This window comes from Gallus gallus, chromosome 2 (assembly GCF_016699485.2).
Source record: "Gallus gallus isolate bGalGal1 chromosome 2, bGalGal1.mat.broiler.GRCg7b, whole genome shotgun sequence".
Taxonomy (NCBI): domain Eukaryota; kingdom Metazoa; phylum Chordata; class Aves; order Galliformes; family Phasianidae; genus Gallus; species Gallus gallus.
In genome coordinates this window covers 77,867,372-77,888,178 of record NC_052533.1, presented here as the reverse complement: position 1 = coordinate 77,888,178, position 20,807 = coordinate 77,867,372, and the positions used below count along the sequence as shown (strand labels likewise).

The 20,807-nt window shown below is 43.8% G+C and overlaps 1 protein-coding gene and 1 long non-coding RNA gene across 5 annotated transcripts in view; one reads left to right on the top strand and one right to left on the bottom strand.

The window, feature by feature from the left end:
- Window positions 1-2,181: 2,181 nt before the first annotated feature.
- On the bottom strand, window positions 2,182-9,760 carry LOC121109618. 3 transcript variants are annotated; one of them, XR_005857452.2, is made up of 3 exons: window positions 7,896-9,760; window positions 6,995-7,104; window positions 2,182-6,075 (listed from the first exon to the last, which is right to left on the bottom strand). It is a non-coding gene; the product is annotated as an uncharacterized LOC121109618 (long non-coding RNA). The 3 variants fall into 3 exon arrangements; XR_006936896.1 differs by having other exon boundaries at window positions 6,989-9,760; XR_006936895.1 differs by having other exon boundaries at window positions 6,995-9,760.
- A 276-nt stretch (window positions 9,761-10,036) lies between these two features.
- The window catches only part of ANKRD33B (ankyrin repeat domain 33B), a 38,772-nt gene continuing 28,001 nt past the window's right edge, over window positions 10,037-20,807 (top strand). For both annotated transcript variants that reach the window (XM_040695722.2, XM_004935114.5), the window contains exon 1: window positions 10,037-10,491. In XM_040695722.2, the coding sequence (XP_040551656.1) occupies window positions 10,069-10,491 (423 nt within the window). In that variant the 5' untranslated portion in view covers window positions 10,037-10,068. The remainder of the gene's footprint in view (window positions 10,492-20,807) is intronic.

Genomic DNA, 20,807 nt, shown 5'->3' with positions numbered 1-20,807 from the left:
CCAAAACAACATCTTCAGCAGTGTTTGCAATCAAACACAGCTCCATATTGAAGTCCCTGTTGGTACACCACATTGCCGTGTGATAAACAAGATACTGTTTTTATAAACCAATCAACAACAACAAAAAAAACCTAATCAGCTTGCTAGCAAGTTCTAAATTCTCTCTTATTATTTTGTTAATAAAATCCCTCCTGGAAATTTCTAGGAAATGTCAAGATTTATGTTTCCTGTCTGCATTCTGAAATGGCCTTTTTTTTGCAGATCAATTAGCTCACACTGAGCCCTTGTGCCAATTATGCTTCATTATGCTTCTTGTAATGCTAATACACTTACTGGTGTAATGAAACTCATGTGAGTAATATAACAAACAGTATGCACAGTTAAGATAAAACCTGTGCCTTTCCAGGAATGCCTACGTACTGTCTCCAGGTTTCTGCTGCAAGAATTATCATCCATCTCTGCAACAGCCCCTGGCTCGTGTCCCCCTTATTGCCTGCCTACCTGGGGGGCAGAGTGTGCCCAGGGCACTCCATTTCTGCAGGCAGGACGTGCCACCTCTGGGCAGTAGGGAGAAAGGAAAGAGCTGATGTGACCTCTCCTCTAAGGGAGATAGAAAAGCACAGCACAAGAATGATGGAGCGCATGTAAATAAAGAGCTAAGACATTTCTTCCACCACTGATTACTTAGGCAGCAAACACTGTACCTTCTATACTAACATTTTTCTGTCATGTTTGCTGAAAAAGGGAAAATCTGTTTTCTCCCCATGCCTTAATGTGTGAGAGGGGGCTAAGAGGGTCAATGAGTTCAAAACATTTGAGTTTCACAGTTAAAAAACCCACATCTTTAAGAGTCCTACAAAAAAAATGCATTCTTGACGTGCATTTTGAGTGCCACTTTATTAACAAATTGCTCCTAAGGGACGTGACCACACCAGCCATACTGCTGCAGGCCTGTATCACTGCTCACCACTCCAGGCACCCTTTCAAACAGGGTTTGGGATTGAGTGCACCCTCAGCAAGTTTGTCTAAGACACCAAGATGTGTGGTGCAGTCAACACACCCCACATGAGGGATGGGGTGCCATCCAAAGAGACCAAGACAGGCTCAAGCAGTGGGCCCAGGTGAACCTCTTGAGGTTCAAGATATCCAAGTGCCATGTCTTGCACCTGGGTTGTGGAAACCCTGCTATCAATTCAAGCTGGGGAATGTAAGGATGGAGCACAGCCTTGTCGAAAAGGACTGGGGGTACTGGTGGATGGGAAGCTGGACATGAGCCAGAAATGTGCCCTCGCAGCCCAGAAAGCTAACCGTACCCTGGGCAGCATCAAAAGATGTGTGGCCAGCAGGGTGAGGGAGGTGATCCTGCCCCTCTAAACTGTGTTGGTGAGACATCACCTGGAGTACTGCGTCCAGATGTGGAGTCCTCAGTACAGGAGAGACATGGACCTGTTAGAGCATGCCCAAAAGAAGGCCATAAAAATGATCCAAGGGATGGAACATCTCTCCTACGAGGACAGGTTAAGAAAGTTGAGGCTGTTCAATTTGGAGAAGAAAAACCTCCTGGGAGACCTCAGAGTGGTCTTTCACTATCTGAAGTGGGGTTGTAAGAAAGAAGGGGACAGACTCTTTAGCAGAGTGTGTTGTGACAGGACAAGGGGAAATGGTTTCAAACTAGAGGGCAGATTTAGACTGGATATAAGAAAAGAGTTGTTTTTTTTTTTACAGTAAGGGCAGTGAAACAGTGGAATCAGAGAAGTGGTGGAAGCCCCATCCTTGGAGACATTAAAGACCAGGCTGGATGGGGCTCTGAGCACTCTGATCTAGCTGTAGGTATCCCTGTTCATTGCAGGGGAGTTGGACCAGATGACCTTTAAAGGTCCTTCAAATTCAAACAGTTCTATGATTCTATCTTGATATTACATAAGTGAAAATGAATAAAGGAAGTAATTTAAATGGGTATATCTACTGCTGAACTCCAAAAACTCAGAATGTCTTTGACCATGACCTAACATTGCCCTAATCATTAAAACAAGAATGTTTAACTTGGTTACACCATGTCTGGCATATAAATAAGTGTTCGGATTTTCAGGATTCCCAAGAATGTGCAGTCCTTTTGACTTCATGGGTTTTAAAAATTTGCAGTTCATTTTACTCATTTAGTTGTTGAAGTATAACCATAGATTTTAAATTAGAAGACGTTGACCTTGGCCTCTTTATTTCAGTTTCGCCAACTGAAAAACAGAGATAAGAATATTTACCTATGAGTGTCTTCTGATTATTAATTGCTGTTTGTGAAGTAGTTTGACTGTGAAAATTTCATCCCTCAATGCTGCCTTCTTACAGAGAAAGCTGAAGACTTTCTTGTTGCTGGATATTCAAGAAGCAATAAAAAGGAAGTCACACTAAATTCACAGAATGCATCAAGAGAAAATAAAACCATGCGATTCTTATACATCCTTTACTGAATCAGAAGCACACTTTTTTGGATCTGTAAAGAGAATGTATTTTACGAGAACAACACAGAAAGAAGATATTGTACTCTCAGTGTGGTATTACTTTCCAACTAGCTCAGTACAGAGGGCAAAAAAGATCCATAATATATTTCTAACAGTGACAGCTCCTCATTTTCATAGACTATACCCATACAGAAGACAGCTGTACAAGACAACAATCAATCGAACCATGCACCACAAAGAGGTTTAGGTTGGATATTAGGAGGAAGTTTTTCACTCAGAGGGTGGTGACGCAGTGGAACAGGTTACCCAAGGAGGCTGTGGATGCCCCATCCCTGGAGGCATTCAAGGCCAGGCTGGATGTGGCTCTGGGCAGCCTGATCTGGTGGTTGGAGACCCTGCATATAGCAGGGGGGGTGAAACTACATGATCTTTGTGGTCCTTTTCAACCCAGGCCATTCTATGAGTCTATGATTTCTTCCATAGAAAATAAAAGGAAGGGTATTTTCTTGCCAAAAGGTGCTGAGGAAGGAGGTACAACAGAGTAAGACATTTTGAACTGCATAAATGATGATCAAATGGGAGGTATGGTTTGTAAGGGGGTATGCTACATGTATAACATTCAGTTTTTCCTTGAGCATCTCTTGGGACAAGTCCCATGATGTTTGCAATTTGTGGAAACTGCATTACAAAAGCACCAAGAAGGAAGGAAACTTTTGGATGAGACAAGAGTCTCTTTATTTTAACCTGGCAACATGACAACTTAAATGTTTCCAGGAAAAAGAAATCTCCTTCAAGAACATCACATTTCTGCAAAGATGAGAAACAGTATGATCCTGTTAGAGGCGATGAAAGCTAGCAGGGCACAATATGAAAATAATAATAGCCCCACAGTCATTCTACAAGTTTCTAATATGTTTTCAAAGCACACATATCTTTATCATTAAATTGCAAAAATGCATGCATGCCTTTCAGTTGAAGCCCCTGGTTAATCACAATGCTGTGTGCTCCGGTGAAACCACCAGTTAATGCCAGAAAGACCAGTTATCTCTGGAAGAGACAGGAAAGAGAAAAGAACTCCTCCTCTGAAGCATGACTCCTTGCACACACAGTCACGTTTTCAATGTGATATTACTTTGATACCATGTAAGTGCAAACTGAAAAAAAAGTTATGTGAAGCAATAAAGTAGTCTTGTATCCTTCCTGGAGAATACTTTGCTTATCAGTGCTCTAGTTTATATTCAGTTGTCTAGAAGAAAGCCTGACAAAAACACAGGATATTGAATATAATTACTGTGTTGACTTCGATGTCACAAAGTGCCTTTTACAATATTTGCTGGCCAGCATTCATTACATTCCAAAAAGAGAAACAGCTTCAATATGAGCACCTGTAGCCTCGATGGAGATGCGCTATTTATATTTAGGATACTTTCTTTAAAGATCTCAGTAAGGAGCCGGACCCTCTCCCTCATCTTCCTGGCTGTATGGTTTTGGACAAGCCATTTAAACCATGACTTGTTTAAAGCATTTGAGTAGTTCCAAAATAAGACATTTGTATGCTTAGAGTCACATTATGCATTGCTCTGCTGCATCTAAATACTCTCTAATTCAATTTCAGCGCCTATAAAATGAGAACGATATTCACCTTTACAACAGGAACTCAGGCTCTGTGCTGAAGCATGCCATGGTGCAAGCTCTATTCTAAAGTGCTCCAAATTCTCACAGGAGTGTTCAATGAGACAAACACACTCGAAACGAATACATTTGGCAGCGAAACTTTCAGACTTTGTCTTTAATTTCTTTACTTGGAAAAAATATTTCTGTTTCTGTTTTTCTGACAGTGCTTTTCCGCTAGTGGATTGCATTAGATAGCAGGGACCGACTCCCAGTTTGTATTAGGCAAAACTGAAACAGAAAGAGGATTAAAAACATTGTATTTCAGAAATAGAAAGTGGGTCACATATTAAGGCTTTCTCTGGGGTTTGTCAGAAAATACTGAATTAGAATGAATTCAGTACTCACTTGCTTACAGTTTACTGACGCAGGACTACAGCAGGGGGAGACTGGCACATGTCTGTGGTAATTGGCTAGCACTTGGTACCCATGGCTTGAAGTTAAATACCACCTGAACCTCTTCCAAACTGTAAAGCCATATCCTGAACATCCCAGAGCCAAAACTTAGGGCTAGAAAGGCTGAAAGCACCCACAGATATGTGGAAAATCTGCAGAAGAGGAGTGAATGGATCTTAAATTTCAGAAGTGAAAGAGTAGATGTGCTACATGTTTTGTCCATATGGAACAGCATCATCAGGCTTATTCATACCAGTATCAACACAGCCTATTATTGGCTGCCTCATCTGACAATAAAGTCAGAGGAACTACTTTAAGAAAATGTGAAGCACATGCATGGCTTACTCTTTGCATGTAGAAAGAAATTCTGTGAGGGAGAAATGAAAGACTTTGGTGTAAGGACTACATTGCTTTTTTCTTTTAGATACCCACCTGAGTGACATCTTTTCACAGGTAAGTGGGGAGCCCTCTGCTACACTAGAAGCAAAACAACAGTTTGCAAATACCTTCTCATGCATGCTAATACAGTTGAAAAAATCAGATGATTCAGTATTTATAATTTAGAAAGTGAATATATCTAGGGGATATTTCCCTAGTCATTTTTGTAACTTATTCACTTCTAGTGAAGTATTACGTTATCAAAATAACATTATGTATTATGTATTATGTATTATGTTAGGCACTGGAATGGGCTGCCCAGGGAGGTGGTGGAGTCACCGACCCTGGATGTGTTCAAGGAACGTTTAGACGTTGTGTTGAGGGACATGGTTTAGTGAGAACCATTGGTGATGGGTGGATGGTTGGACTGGGTGATCCTGTGGGTCTTTTCCAACCTTGGTGATTCTATGATTCAAAATATAGTAAAACCCAGGAAAAGAAAATTAAACTTACAATTGGAGAAATGTTTTGCTCTCCCACTCTCTATGTTCCTTAGCCTTCATCCAACAAAAAAGACAGAAACTGGCATTTCAAACAAAGAATGTACACACCGTGTGCACGTGTGTAGTATTTTAAGAAAGAATATGCAAACTGAAAAAATAAAAAACAAATGCAGTGGGGATTTTTTGAACCCACTCTTCAGACGAGGCAGAGCCCCAGCCAGGGATTTTATGCAAACTTCTGTTTTCCTCAGTCTCTTAAAGAAACAACATATGAACACTGAAAAGAAATTTTCATCAGTTTTTTCCCAAGGAATTCCCTCAGACAGAAATCAAGAGAAATGCAAACACAGAAGTTTCACACTGGGGAATTCTTGGAAGCCTCAAGGACCTTCATCATTAACACAGCCTACAGTAAATTTGAAAAGAGCAGCTATGGGGAACTCCATCCATCTCGCTTCCCCTTTCACTTCGCTTGCTCCTTCACCATCAGCCTTCTATACACCACCTCCAAAAATATCAAAACAGCACATAAGAAGTGCAGTGCCTTACCAGGAGCATGCTGAAACAGTAGTTTTTCACAGTTCTGAGGAAATTGTCCAAAAAGACTTAAGTACGTGGCTTCCTGCAGTGGAGCTTTGGATTATGACGCTTATATCCCTCCATTACATTACCTGGACAGAGATATCAGAGATACGGTTTAATGCGAATCATAGTATCACAGAATATCCCGAGTTGGAAGGGACCCTCAAGGACTGAGTACTGCTGCTGGATCCACACAGGACCATCCAAAAATCAGGCCATATGACTGAGAGCGTTGTCCAAACACACCTTGAACTCTGGCAGCCTCGTGCTGTGCCCACCTCTCTGGGCAGCCCGTTCCATGCTCACCGCCCTCTGGTGCACACCCTGTCCCTGACCCCCAGCTGCCCCTCCCCTGACACAGCTCCATGCCGTTCCCTCGGGCCCTGTCACTGTCACAGAGAGCAGAGCTCAGCGCTGCCCCTCCGCTCCCTGTGAGGAGCTGCAGCCGCCATGAGGCCTCCCCTCAGCTCCTCTGCTCTGGGCTGAGGAAACCCAGGGGCCTCAGCTGCTCTTCGTAAGTCTTGCCCTCCACGCCCTTTGTAGGCCTCCTTTGGGCACTCTGTAGTAGTTTTATGTCCGTTTCATACTGTGACTCCCCACACTAACAGCAACTGAGAAAACACTAACATTTAGCAAGATGATTGCTAGTGTTTCTATTCTCCGCCTCCACTGTCAGCATTGAGCCCGAGCCTTTGGTTTCTAGGAAACATCATGTAATTTCCACCTGCAACAGACATTACTTCTCAGATCAAGCAGGATTTCACATCAAGTATTAGCTAAAGCTTAGGAAAACTAAGGCTCCAAAACCACTCCTTCTAAATGGGGTGGACTTCCTAAGCGGAGTGGGTGGCTTAGCAAATGCTGCCAGGTTTATGTTTGTAAATGCTCTTCCCCATGCTCTTCCTCCAATCGGGTAAATATGAAAACAAATGTTCTCTCTCTTTGGCTCTTTATATCAGCAGGAAATAATTCCTCAGTGATCTCTTCAAATTAATGCCTCACCTTTACCTTGAGTATCTCACCAGCCTCATCTTCTCTTGTTTGCAGGATTTTTGCAAAGAGCTCATCTGAGGAAGAGGGAAACACCCCCAGAACTTCAAAAAGGGTACACAGGCATCCTGCAGGTAAAAATAAGACATAATCAGCATTCCCGTCTATCCGAAGTTCCAAATAGCTAAACAATCCAAGCAAGTAATTGGATTTATTTACTTTTCCTTCTAGAAACCTACTCTTTTGTCCTGACCAGATTTGCTTTTTAACAACACTGGCAATCTCTGTCAGTACGTGAAATTTTTCCCTAGGTTAAATCATTGAGTGTGGGAGGGACACTCAACACTCACTGAATCTTCATTCTAATTTTACTATCAGACATAAACCTCATTAAATCTCAGCCTCAGAACTGTTTGTAAAGGAAATGGCTTGTAAACCTTAACGAGGCAAACTGTGGGGGCTCAGTGCTATCGTCATTCCAAAAACTTGTATTTTTTTCAAAGGAAGTTTTGTCTGCATGAAGACAGGTAGGATCTGCTCTGGATATTTTAATTTCCTGCCTTGTTAATTTCCAGCAGTAAATTTTGATGAGATGGTGATAAATAGATACAATATAAGGCTATTTGCTTTAAGATGGCAATCTTTATTTCTTTGTTTTTATTGCAAAATTTCTAAATACCAACACTTAACTCCAGTGACATTAACTGGTATCTATTCTAGAAAAAAGGTTTGAGGCTGTCCTCTTACGGAAGCCATGTAAACAGTTTCTTTCTGTTCAACTGAAAGCATTTTGCAGACTTATTCTGTAGCCTTTCTTCACGTTGTTCTCTCTTCAGTTGCACACTGAAGCACAAATGACAAGAAACCCTGTTTGCCATGCCACTGAAGGCATTTAGAAACTGAGCATAATCTGTTTTACCTATATGGCTGTGCTCAAGCAGATCAGCATCGTGCTGGCAGGACCAAGATCCGCAGCATCGTCTTGGGTGGCCAAGGAAGGGTCTGCATGCAATATGCTGCACCCTTCTGTGGTGTCTTGTTGCTCATTGTCGCGTTGCACAGAGGCTAACCAACAGCCTCAGCAGCAGTTGTAAAAGTGAAAAATGAAAAGTGAAGCATAGTGCATGCTCTGTATTAATCTGACACCTTAAAGAAAATATTTGTTCCTGTTCTGTTAGAATTCACTCTTCTACTTTTTCTGCTGCTCAGAGTTACCACAGGCAGGAGCCTTTCTGGGCACTGAGCTCCTACGGTAAGTTCTGCCTGACAGCAGTGCAAATGCTCCCTGTCAGCATCAGGATTTTAAGGAAAGCTGAAGTTCTTCCAAAGTACAAGTGGTGCTCTAAGAGATAGAGTTGTGCTGGCTGGACAGATGGCCACACCAGCTGAGCGGGAAACAGAAAGTTCTCTGAATGGAGCCCTGAAACTTAACAGTGCTGTCATGCTGTAATTTACACCAAGTCCAAAGCATGCGATTTGGAAGCAGAGAGATAGGAGCGACGGTGCCAGGGAGCCTTTCTTTACATGAAAACTTGTCTGGAGATGGGCAGCATCAGTGCGAGCACTACTTCAAACATGAAGCAGTGATCCCCGGGATGCGTGGAGGTGAGGGAGCAGTTTAATCCCATTTCTTCCCGGGTTAGCCTCTTTGCAGAGGCAGCCAATCAGGGCACTATCTGTTGCTAATTCTGATTACAGATATCCGTCTGCTAGACGCCGCACTCCCGCCCTGCAGCTTGGCATTGGCAAAAGCCCCCTGGCATGGTGGCAACGCTGAGGTCTGGTTTTGTATGGGGTACTCTTGCAAAGCTGTGAGCATCCACTACCCAGACCCTGTTACTCATGCTTCTGTGTGACTCTAAAATCGACGCTTTCTTTTAATTCAAAAATCGTCTCACACTCTGCCTCAACTCACTGCAGAATGCTCGTTTCCTTCACTGCAGACGTGGACCCCAGACAACTAACTGCTGAAGCCTCTCACGTACGTGAGGTTCACCTCAAAGTGCTGTTGAAACAATCACAGGATCATAGAAGGCCGGAAAAGACCAGTAAGACCATGCAGTCCAACTGTCAATCCACTACCACCATGCCCACTAACCCACATCTCTCAGTGTGACATCTACATCTTGAAAACCTCCAGGAACAGTGACTCCACCACCTCCGTGGGCACCCTGTTCCAACATCTCACCACAGCCGGAGAAGAAATTTTTCCTCATATCCAACCTGAACTGCTGCAACTTAAAGCCATTCCCTGTCATTCTGGAATGAATGGAAGAAAAGGCTGACCCCCACCTGGCCATAGCCTCCCTTCAGAGAGCTGTAGTGAGTGATGAGGTCTCCCCTGACCCTCCTCCAGACTAAACAATCCCATCTCTCTCAGCCATTCCTTGTGCTCCAGACCAGCTTCATTGCCCTTCTCTGGACACACTCCGAAGCCTCAGTGTATTTCTTGTTGTGAGGGGCCCAAAGTCGTGCACAGTACTCTAGGTGTGGCCTCACAAGCGCTGAGTGAAGAAACGGAGTATCCCACTGGGTTGACTGGTAGGTCTTCCCTCCCTGGACCCATGTGCCAATCCATAGCATGTGAAAAAGAGTTACAGAACAACTACGGCAATGCAGAAACTCAGTTTGTGCACGCGTCACTCCTCCCAGTCTAATGCCTAGGTGCCTTCCGTTAGAAATACGTGCTTGGCACATCTCTAAGAAGCCGCAGTTGCCCCGCTCGCGGGCCCCGCGCCCGCTGCAGCTCCCACACGCGGAGTGCCCCCCGCTCCGTGCCGGCAGCCCCTCTCCGCACCGCCGCCAGCAGCCCCGCTGAGTGCCGCGCCGCCCGAGCAAATCGCATTGTCAGATGCGCCCTGATGTCAGCGCGCTAAGCCCGAGCCCCAATCTGCTCCCGGGGATGCTGATCGGCTTACGGGCCAGGAGTTTGCCCGCCGCCCTGCCCGCACCCCAGACCGGCCTCTCCTCGCCGGGCCAGCGAGCGGGGTGCCGGCAGCGGCATGTCCCGGCCCGGGGGCGGCCGGGGGGCAGGCGGCGGGACGTCCCCGCTCGGCCGCCGGGACGCCTAGGGAGCGGCGGCGGCAGGAGGCATGGTGCTGCTGTCGGGGGCCGGGGAGCAGCTGGCCGGTGAGCGGGTCTGCCCCGCGCCGGGCGCCGGCAAGGAGCTGCCCGAGGCGGAGAGCGGTTCCGAACAGGGGGCGGAAGGGGCTGCCGCCGAGGGGCACGGCGATGAGGAGCAGGAGGAGGAGGAGGAGGAGGACTGCGAGGAGTATGAGGACTTCTCCGAGCTGCCCGACACCTGCAGCATCGCCTCGGACGACTCCTTCTACCCGCCGGGGGGGCTGGAGGACGAGACGGAGGACAGCTGGTCCCTGGAGCAGGAGGACCGCGACAGCCCCGAGGCGCTGAGCCTCTTCCGAGCGTGCTGCACCAACAACGCCGTGGTGCTGCGGGCGCTCATCCGGCAGGGCCCCGAGGAGGAGGAGGTGCGGGAGACCGACCGCAACCGCAGGGTGAGCGGCACGGCGGGGCCGGCACGGGGAGGACGCGCGGGTTATGCCGTGGGCTTCGGCCCCAGAGGCGCTGGGACGAGGCGGGACGGGACGGGGCTCCGCCGGGCGGCGATGTGGGTGCGCTCGCTGAGGAGCGGGGGGCTGCAGTCCCGCTTTCCGGTCGGCAGCTGCGAGTTTCCGAGAGCTTCGCTTTAGGCAGTGCTACCGTCCCTCCCCTGCAGGGCTTCGTGCCCGACACTTTGACAGGGTGAACAACCGCTCCAAGTTTGTCCCTCGTCTTTCTTTCTGCCTGCCTTTCTGCCTTTTGCTCCCTAAAAACTTTCAGCTTGCTCTCAGCCCCTACTCTGCCAGGCAGAGCTTGCACAATTCCTGTGCTGAGATCAGGCTGTTCTGAGTTTTCATTGTATTTCATTTGTTGCTGCTGGCCTGTTTTTGGGTTGTGTGTCAGTACAGTGTTTGTGATTTGGCTTTTGACTGTCACTTGGCTAATTGCAGGGCAAGATGTGCCTTTCACTAAAGCAGATGGAGAAAACTTTTCCTGGTGGCGTTACTGGGGTGTTTGAGTAACAACATCTAAATTTAGCAGTAGCAACTCCACTCACTTCTATTTCTACAATTTATATAAAAACTTTTATAATTTTCACTTAGAGTTTTCAAAAAAAAAAAAAAACTCCAAGTTTCTCTGTTACGTTCATAGGATGGAATCATAGAATGGTGTGAGTTGCAAGGGACTCTAAAATGTCGTCCAGCCCAACTCCCCTGCAACAAACAGGGGCACCTACAGCTCAATCAGGTGCTCAGAACCCCCCCAGCCTGACCTTGAATGTCTCCAGGGATGGGGCTTCCGCCAGGTGTGAAATATATGACAGCAAAAGATTACTGTAATATGTATATTACGGTGACCTGACTCACAGCAGATGTCTATGAAAGAGATGAATGCAGCAAGTCGTATGAACACAGCTGAGGAGGCAGCCAGCAATGCCATGGGGGTAGGAGTGAGCTGTACAGCCTAGAAATATTTTAAATCAACTTTCTGCCAACTCGTTACCAGCCAACTTGTGTTGGCTGGTAACACAAGCTGTAGGGCTGCACTACAGCAGGCCCGGCAGGGCGTGCCGGTGCACCTGTCTGCGTGTGAGGGTAGGCCTGAGTTTGGGCCCCGGCCTGTAGCTGCATTGCATGGTGGTGGCCTCCATCAAGGGTTGCAGGTTCAGTGCTCCCAAAGTGCTTGGCTGTGGGGCAAGCTTGGGTCCTTGGTGTGTGTGGCACGAAAACCTTCCTTTCTGGGCAGGAGGCCGTCACAGCAAAGCAGCCTCCTCCTCCTCCTTTAGGCTGGGGCTGAGGACTGTGAGCACAGCTGACTGCCCTCCCTTCACCATCCTGCTTCCCAAAGCTAGTTACTTGTCATCTTTCCAGTATCCCAGAAAAGAATCAGAACTTTAGCTTGCATTCAAATTTTAAAGTTGCTTGTTCATGCCATATAAAGATAGTTCTGCTCTACTTAAGCAAATACTCACTTTGACCTGAAATTAAGATTTGACACCAAATTCTGTTTGGTTCATTTCATTGTTCAAAACCAAGTAAAAGAAATTCTGGAGTTCTGCAGCTTCTGGAAGCCTCATTGGTGATGTGAAGAGAATGAATTCAATTTTTCTCTCTGCCTGAGGTGATATGACCCTGCATGGAAGTGCCCTAATGGCAGCAACACAGAGCAGGGCAGTCTGGCTTTTTCAAACTGATGTGAATGAGACAGGAGAAACATTTCTGCTGAATCTCCAGGTGCCCCACAGCAGGTTCAGGCACAGCATGGGACCATTCCACAAACAAGCAGCCTGGCCAAACCACAACACATTCTCCATTGAGTATAAGTAAAGTGCCCAAGAAAATTGCTGATTTCTCTTTTGATATTGTGCATCTATTCACAGCTGGTTTTTATGCTTTCCGAGACACAGTTGTTCAGAGAATCAGCAAATTCACATTATTTTGCAATAGAATAGCCATGTTTCTGAAGACTTTACCTGACAAAAGGGAAATTTCCCTCAGCTTTCTTTTCCCTGTGGATTTTTTGCGGCTCTTGAATTTGCCTGCTATATAAAATCACTGCAAATAGCACATAAGCAAAACTTATTGGTACTGCCTAGAAACAACTGAAGGAGTTACATTTTCCAGGTATACCAATAAGGTTATTTTAAATTCCTCAGATTTGTACTAGTAGCTTTCAAAGTCCATGATACTATTTGTTTACAATGCTATCTGGCATGCGTTTATTGGAAAGTTGGATGCTTCTTTTTTTTTTTTCCACACTGAACACATAAGATGAACTTTTGTTGCTTCTCAAATTTTCTTTCTCTTCTGTTAGGCAGGAGGGAGAAGCATCGCTTGCTTTGGAGAAGCGCAGTGGTGAAGGGAGGGCTGTCCAATTAAGTAAACTGACTGTGTTCACAGCTCTGATCTGATAACTTCTGTTATGTATGTACTATGCACCTGCATTTCCACAATTTAATTTGTTTTCCTAAACAATACTTTTAAAAAGTGCAATACGTTATGGTAGAAAGGCAAGATCACATTGTGATTCTCAAAGTAATTAAACTTAAATCTCCAAATATAGGAAGGAGGAAGGAGGAAGAAACTTCCCAATGGTTAAATACTTAAAATCACAGAATCACAGAATCGCTAAGGTTGGAAAAGACCCACAGGATCATCCAGTCCAACCATTCACCCATCACCAATGGTTCTCACTAAACCATGTCCCTCAACACAACATCCAAATGCTCTTTGAACACCACCAGGGTCGGTGACTCCACCACCTCTCTGGGCAGCCCATTCCAGTGCCTGGCCACCCTTTCAGAGAAGTAGTATTTCCTAACGTCCAGCCTGAATCTTCCCTGGCACAGCTTGAAGCCATTCCCTTTAGTCCTATCACTAGTCACTTAAAATGAATTTGGGAGTGAACAGCTGGAGTTTTGGCATTGTTTTGCTTTTACATTTCGACCTCAGCCCTAAAGCGATCTATTCTGGGTGCAAATTTAGGATTTGGAAGAAATTATTTCCAGAAATGACAAAGTCTAGAAGAAACTTGACATATTTTTCTTGATCCTTTTCAGAGAGAGACATCAATTCTCTCCTTTGAGGCTATTTTCCAGGCCTCCACAGTGACTTTTCATAGGATTTCTGCAGGAGCTGACTTTTCCCGTGCTGTGTTCATGAGCTGCAGGATCTCCCACGCAGGAACCACCTGTCAGACACAGGCTTCCATTAAATCCACCTTCCTGCAGTAAACATTAAATTCACCATCCTTCACAACATCCGACTTATTAGTCACCACATGCAGCCTCAGGACTGATGTCTCCCTGTGTCTTGTTTTCATTGTTGTAAAGGAAACAGCAGTTTATATGCCACGATGTGTACATACAGATACCCCAAAAAGGTTCCTCCCTGCATCCTCTGCAGCCCTGCTGGCTGAGTATGGAGTCCAAAAAGGCCAGCTTGACGCTGCTTGTTTTCTCTCCTTGGCAGATCTGATAACAAAATATTTGGAAAACAACTGTGGCAACATATAATAAAGTAATTGCAGATCAAGCAGGATTGGCTCTCCTAGCTTAAAGTATTTACCTGTCTCATGCTGGCAGTATTTACTGTATTTACCTGCCTCAGTCTGGCAGTAAAGAGGGTTCTGCAAATATACAGAAGAGAAAATCTTGGCTTCAGTGAAAATTCCTGACCTGACTGGGACCAAAGTGCCAGTCAGACACTGCTTTTCACCACGTGATGGGGGGACTGCTTTTCTTTCCACCTCGCTAGCTGCATTTCCAGAATTCTAGTTATTTACATTTCATACGTTTAACACAGTATTAAATCCTGTCTGAAGATCAGGATTATGTATACTCAGAAAAACAGAGTTTCAGATTTTGGTGTTACCTAACCACAAAATGAAATTTGCCATGTCAGCCAGTGAGGAATGAGAGTGAAAAGAAGGCAAAGAATATCCCCACACCAGGTTTAAAATAATCACTGTAGCTTATCCTCAGAATGGTTTTGTGTTAACTACCTAAGTCGTGTAGTCTGTTTTACTACATATACTGAAGGTCTGTATTTTAGGGTTGATACATGTACCAAAACATTCTGCTGTAGTCTTCTTTGGCTTTTCACTTTTTAAGTCACTATTCAGTGGGTTTCACCCAGTTTCATGCATACTGAGGAACCAGTGCTAGAAAAATACTTGGAATTAAACAGAGTATTGTGTAAGTACACCCTTATATAGTGGAGCTTGTGCATTTGTGTTCTTAGTTGATTCCTCTTAGAAGATGTGAAGACAAAATAATCTATGTGGCTCAGCCTGTGAACTCCTACTTCTTTCGGAAAATATTCCTAAATCTGTATATGAGCACAGTTGATTTTTCACATAAATTCTTCATACAGGATGCTGTTAATCAGTGCTGCTCTGTAGCTGGGTTTCCCTTGAGGTGTGGTAGTTCCACAGCTCTCTCATCAAACAGACCTGGATTTGTGTCTTTGTTCTTCTCTCCTTTTTCTGGTAAAGGAAGAGAGCTGATGTGGGGCGATTCTTCATGATCTAAATTTCTTTTGATTTCCTCTCTCATTAGTGGCTGATGCTCAGTAGAAAAACAAATGAAGAAATACCTGGGGAGGGACAAGGATGCTTTAAAGCTCTGGAAGTTGCTACTACTCAGTAAACAAAAAACAGGTAGCAGTCTAGGCACTTACTTGAAAAACTGGTGAGAATGTAGGGCTGGAAGTCAGCCCAGAGAGGATGGAGCAGGAGAGATATTTTGTGGGGTGCAGTGGAAGAAGACCTCTACTTTCTCCTTCTTTGCTTGGCATAGAGCAGTGGGTTTCTCCAGAGGACGTTTCAGGGGTCTATGCTATGCTTGGACTCTCCCAGGTTAGGTACTGTCACCCTTCACAGATGTGCACAGTGAGTACTCTGTGGAGATGGCTTTTTTTCACCTTTGCTAAAGGGGTATACTCCTAAAATTATAACTGAGGAGGACACAGAGCCAGAGTTTCCCATCTCCTGGGTAAGGAAATGCTGGGTTTGATAAGACTGCTTCAGAAATCACGTATCACAAGGAGCATCAGAGCTTGTGTAGCGTGGTTGTTTTTGTTGGTTTTGTTTTATCTGCATGATGTTAACCTGCAAAAAAGAAAAGAGTCTGTAGTATTTTGTGGTGGGAGATAAGACGAAGATGAAGGCAAAGATGAAGATCTTGCCACAAACTACTGTTTGGTTGTGCTGGCACACAGTATAAGTCATCCCTTGTCAGAAAAAGGACTTGACAAATGTCATCAGCTACACTGGTGGGAAATTTTTTCTTATATTCATAGGCTGTTTCAGTTCCCTACTGTTCTCTCATACAAGGTATTCTCATGTGAGCAATTGAATTAATGTCATGACTCTAAACCATAAAAGGGAATTTTTTAGGGTGGAATTAGTTTTAAAAAGACCCTAAAGGCAAAAGTAATCTAATTTAAATCCCTCAGAATAATACAAAAAAGTCCCTAAATGCACACACAAAAAAACAGTTCCTGGATATATTTACTAGTATATATTTACAAAGGAAGTGAGTGAGCAAAAAAAAAAGCAAGGAATAATAGTTGGCAAAATACAGATGATGCTCAAACCAGACTGGGAACCTTTCAAATACTGTAATTACAACTCAAGGGAAGCCATCAGAAAGGAGAAGATAGACTATAGAGAATATGAAGTTAGTTGTCTATGAAGGAATTTGGTGAAATAGTCGGAGGCTAGATAGATAGTGATAGAACAAGAGGGAATGGTTTTAAGCTCAAGGAGCGAAGGTTTAGATTGGATGTCAGGGTGAAATTCTTCACAGAAAGAGTGGTGAGGTGCTGCTGCCCAGAGAGGCTGTGAATGCTCCATGCCAGGAGGTGTTCAAAGCCAGGTTGAATGGGGCCCTGGGCAGCCGTGTCTAGTACCAGATCTGGAGGTTGGCAGCCGTGCCTGCGGCAGAGGGGTTGGAACTTGATGATCTCTGGGGACCCTTCCAACCCAAGCCATTCTATGATTCTATGATATGATTCTGTGATATAGATAGGCACATGGAGGCATTGTCAGAAGGGTACATGCAGGGTAGTTGAATGCCTGTCCTTGTCTGTGTTCATCCAAAGAGAGGTGAGGAATGTCTTTCTATGTCTGGCACAGAAACAAATCCTTTGAAACGACTGATCTGTAGAAGAAATATTTGCATGGAACACAATTTCTATGGAGTAAAGGCAATGGTAAATATGGATTATGAGGGTGCTTAAAAGTAAATGGGAATGCAAATCTTTATCAGACCACTGGAAATGCATAATGAGATGTGCTGCATCCTCCAAGAAATAGGCAGGCAGTAAGACATAATTTGTACTTAGTGTCAAAAGCTGCATTAGCTAACAGATGTAGCTCTTTCTGAAATTGATAGATTCAGATTTGAAGACCTCATCCACCTGAGAAAGTTGTACAAGTCTAATTTAATTTCAAGCGATGCAGCTTTTAAAGAAACCAAATGAAGAGCAGTTTCTTTTAAGAATTTTGACACATTGCTTCTTGCAAAGTATATTGAACAGGAGAGAGGCTTTCAGCCTGGCTATAGCCCAGAAGTAAAGGTCATAAAAATCTTTTGTTCCAATTTAAGCAGTGTTTCACATAAGTATCTTTAGTCACCTATTTGGACTTGCAGAGATCCTCAGTGATGCGGTGATGATCCTGGTTACCCAGAGGAGTACAGGTTGCCCCCAGATGTAATAAAATGCAACTGCTTCAAGCATCCACATCCATGATGTGAAATACCAATAACCAAAAATCATAAAACCATGACAAGTGGTATTCTAACAAGAGTGGTTCCCGAGACATTTGTCATGATAGAATCGTAGAATCATAGAATTGCTCGGGTTGGAAAAGACCTTAAAGATCATCGAGTCCAACCATGACCTAACCATACTACCCTAACTCTAACAACCCTCTGCTAAATCATGTCCCTGAGCACCACATCCAAATGGTTTTTAAACACATCCAGGGATGGTGACTCAACCACCTCCCTGGGGAGCCTATTCCAGTGCATAACAACCCTTTCAGTAAAGAAGTTTTTCCTGATATCCAACCTAAACCTCCCACGGTGCAATTTAAGGCCATTTCCCTTCGTCCCGTCACATATAATGACATTTTTAGTAGAACATGTCTGTAACACAAAAAAGAAATGTAGCCTCAGTATGCCTTACTGCATTTTTTCAGTAGAGTCTTTAGGGTTTGTTTTACAGCACACAATGTGGCGCTGCTAATTCCTTCATCTCATTATGAAATGCAAGTTCATATTGTTCATAGAGGACTGTAAAGGAATTGCTCAAAAAGGAGCACCATCACTAATTTTTTCACTTGTTCCTATGTTCCTTTTCCTGAAGTCTTGTTGAGGTATAAAATTCTCTCCAAAATCAGGACTTAGATAAGTTTTGAGTTCTTGCAGTTTGATAAAAGGGTTATTTGGAAGTAACGTGTAGGCATTGTAGCTTTCTACACAACTTCAGACGGAAGTTCCTTTTGATGCTGAAGCTGCAAAAAGCAGTCTAAAAGAACAGGAGGAAAGAAAGAGACAAAGGAAGAAAGGAGCTCAGAAAAATCCACGAAGAACATTTGTCTTTAGAAATTCAGTTTTAGACTCTGTAGTAAAAGAGATGGAAAAAAAGACAGTGATATGTCTCTCCTTGCTTATGTTGAAAATAAAGACTCCTGTGCAGAAGAGTTAGGTTTTTAACTGAAGCCTAGTACAGGCTTTGAAAACTCTGGGACATGAAAAGGAAGGTTATTTTTCCTTTTTGCTATCAATCCCAGCAGTCATTCTTGTAACAGGAAATAAGCAATTTTTCATAATTTCTTCCTGATGCTGCTTTTCCTCACTGCAATTTAAGCATTTCAGTTCCAGTTGTTCAACTCCATAGAAAGTTACTTTGTACAGGGCATTAGTACTGTCAAAGGTGCCTTAAAAGGAGCCCAACTTTGGCCTGAGAATCCTCAGAGGATTTGATGGCGTGTGTATTTTCATTAACAGATTTTGTCTTTTATTTTTAAAAGAGGATAAGGTAGGTCCAAAATTAAATGATGCTAGAGTTCTTTGCTGTTTTGTGGTGGCATGAAGGCATTCATTTTTGAGTTATGCAGTCATTTTCAGTGAGCACTGACAGATCCAAAGAGCATGTGACTGTTATGGGGAATCCCTGTATTGTTTTGGTCACTGCATTTTTGCTATTACTACCACGCGTACTGGTGGAAGTGATTCATCTCCAAGCACTGTTGTTCTTCTGCTTTCCCCTCCTCAAGGTCTGAGATGTCTGATGCAGATTAGAAATTTTTTTAGATTCCAGTAGAACTTCTTCATGAATCAAAGATAACCTGTATGTCTGGTCATAAGGGTGTTTCAAATGCTTGAGCAAGGAGTGTTCCTTGAGATAGGATACTGTCCTGTGTAGACATCACTTTTCAAGCCTCATGCCTGACCTGAAGCAAAGTACATACCAATGTAATTTTTTGGAAAGAAAATGAAAGTTGAGCAAGATGGCACTAGCACTCAGTAGTTTTGGAAACAGTTTCCTGTTGATTATCAGTAGGCTGTAGGAGCTACTGTGCTAGGAAAGGACGTGGGTCCAAAAGTCCAAAAATTCTTCAGTTCTGAGATGAGTACCATTGGATTGTTGTCTGGTTACCTTGCATAATTAGGCTTTTGATCTCAAGGCAGGCTGTATGAAGAAGAAAAATAAATTCTCTCAGTCCAGCATCTGAAATAGGAACATGGAAACACCATGCGAGTGATGGGTTTGGGTACAGGCTGTATGACAGCAGTTTCTTGTTCTGCATCTTTCAGAATCTTTAAGAGCTTAACTTTGAGTCCCTTCACGTCTGTTGGTCCCAGTAGTGCTGGAAGCGGTAATTTGAGATTTGCCTTCTGAAGGACTTCTGTCACCAATGCCAGGCTGAAGGGAGGGCTGGGCATCCCTCCCAGCAGGAGACTTTTACTGCTTTTCCTTCTGCTATTACAGTTTGCAGAGATGTGAGATTTGTTGGGTTTTCTGCTCAGTGTGGCTTACCTCTTGGTTTCAGAGGATGTTTCAAAAAGGCTTTTGTGGCACAGGAATCACTTGTTGTATTAATTTTAGTCATATGGCCTTGTGTGTGTGCTTGGAAATAATATGAACTATGGAAATAAATACCGATAAATGCTGAACAAAGAGTGCAAGTAAGCAAAGTAGATTTTTGGATCTGTCTAGGCTTTTCAGCAGGTACATTTGAAATCATAGACTCATAGAATGGCCTGGGTTGAAAAGGACCACAATGATCATCTAGTTTCAACCCCCCTGCTATATGCAACCACCAAGACCAGGCTGCTCAGAGCCACATCCAGCCTGGCCTTGAATGCCTCCAGGGATGGGGCATCCACAGCCTCCTTGGGTAACCTGTTCCAGTGCGTCACCACCCTCTGAGTGAAAAACGTCCTCCTAATATCTAACCTAAACCTCCCATGTCTCACTTTAAAACCATTCCAAAATCTATTCTACTGCTCAAGAAGTGGTATACTGAAACATAAAAAACATAAAGCACTGTTACATCTATATTTTTGTGATGTTTACCGTGTAACAGAGACCAGCAAAAACTGGGCGATTTAGCACAGTACTGTTATGTCTGAATAGTACTTAATTTTCACAGAGAAGAATAATAATGAGACTCTTGCGTTGCTCTACAGATGTTAGTTGCTTAGTGTCAGATGAACCTAATGTGCACCGGGTTTATTTTAAATTACATTTCATTAAAACACAATTTTCTTCCTTTATAGAAAAGAGATACTTGATTACTAACTAAAACTCACTGCTGATTTTGAAATACAGTTCAGATTGGAAAGCATCAGCAGCCTCTTAATGTGGAGGGTCACACTAGACAAGCCCAGGTTGTTTGTGTATGGCAAACTATCTTTGACACTGGAGCTCCTGTGCAGACAAGTTCAAGTGGGCTGGGACTGATCCCAAGTGCTTCTCCTAAATACACTTTTTTTTTCCTGGTTTTCCAACAAAGTGCTCATTATTTTTCCATGTGTTCTTCCTGCTTAGTCTGTCATTGCACTGAGGAATTAGGCTTAACTTTGTCATTGAGGTAGAATTGCATAAAATACACTAAAAACTTCTGGTAGTGTTTTTAAATAGAAAATAATGGACTGTGTGACAGCCATGAGGAACTCCCGATGGCTTTATTAAATACAAGATTTCACCTTTAATGTTTTTATAAATAAAGTTACTCTCAGAAGGTTATGCTGTTA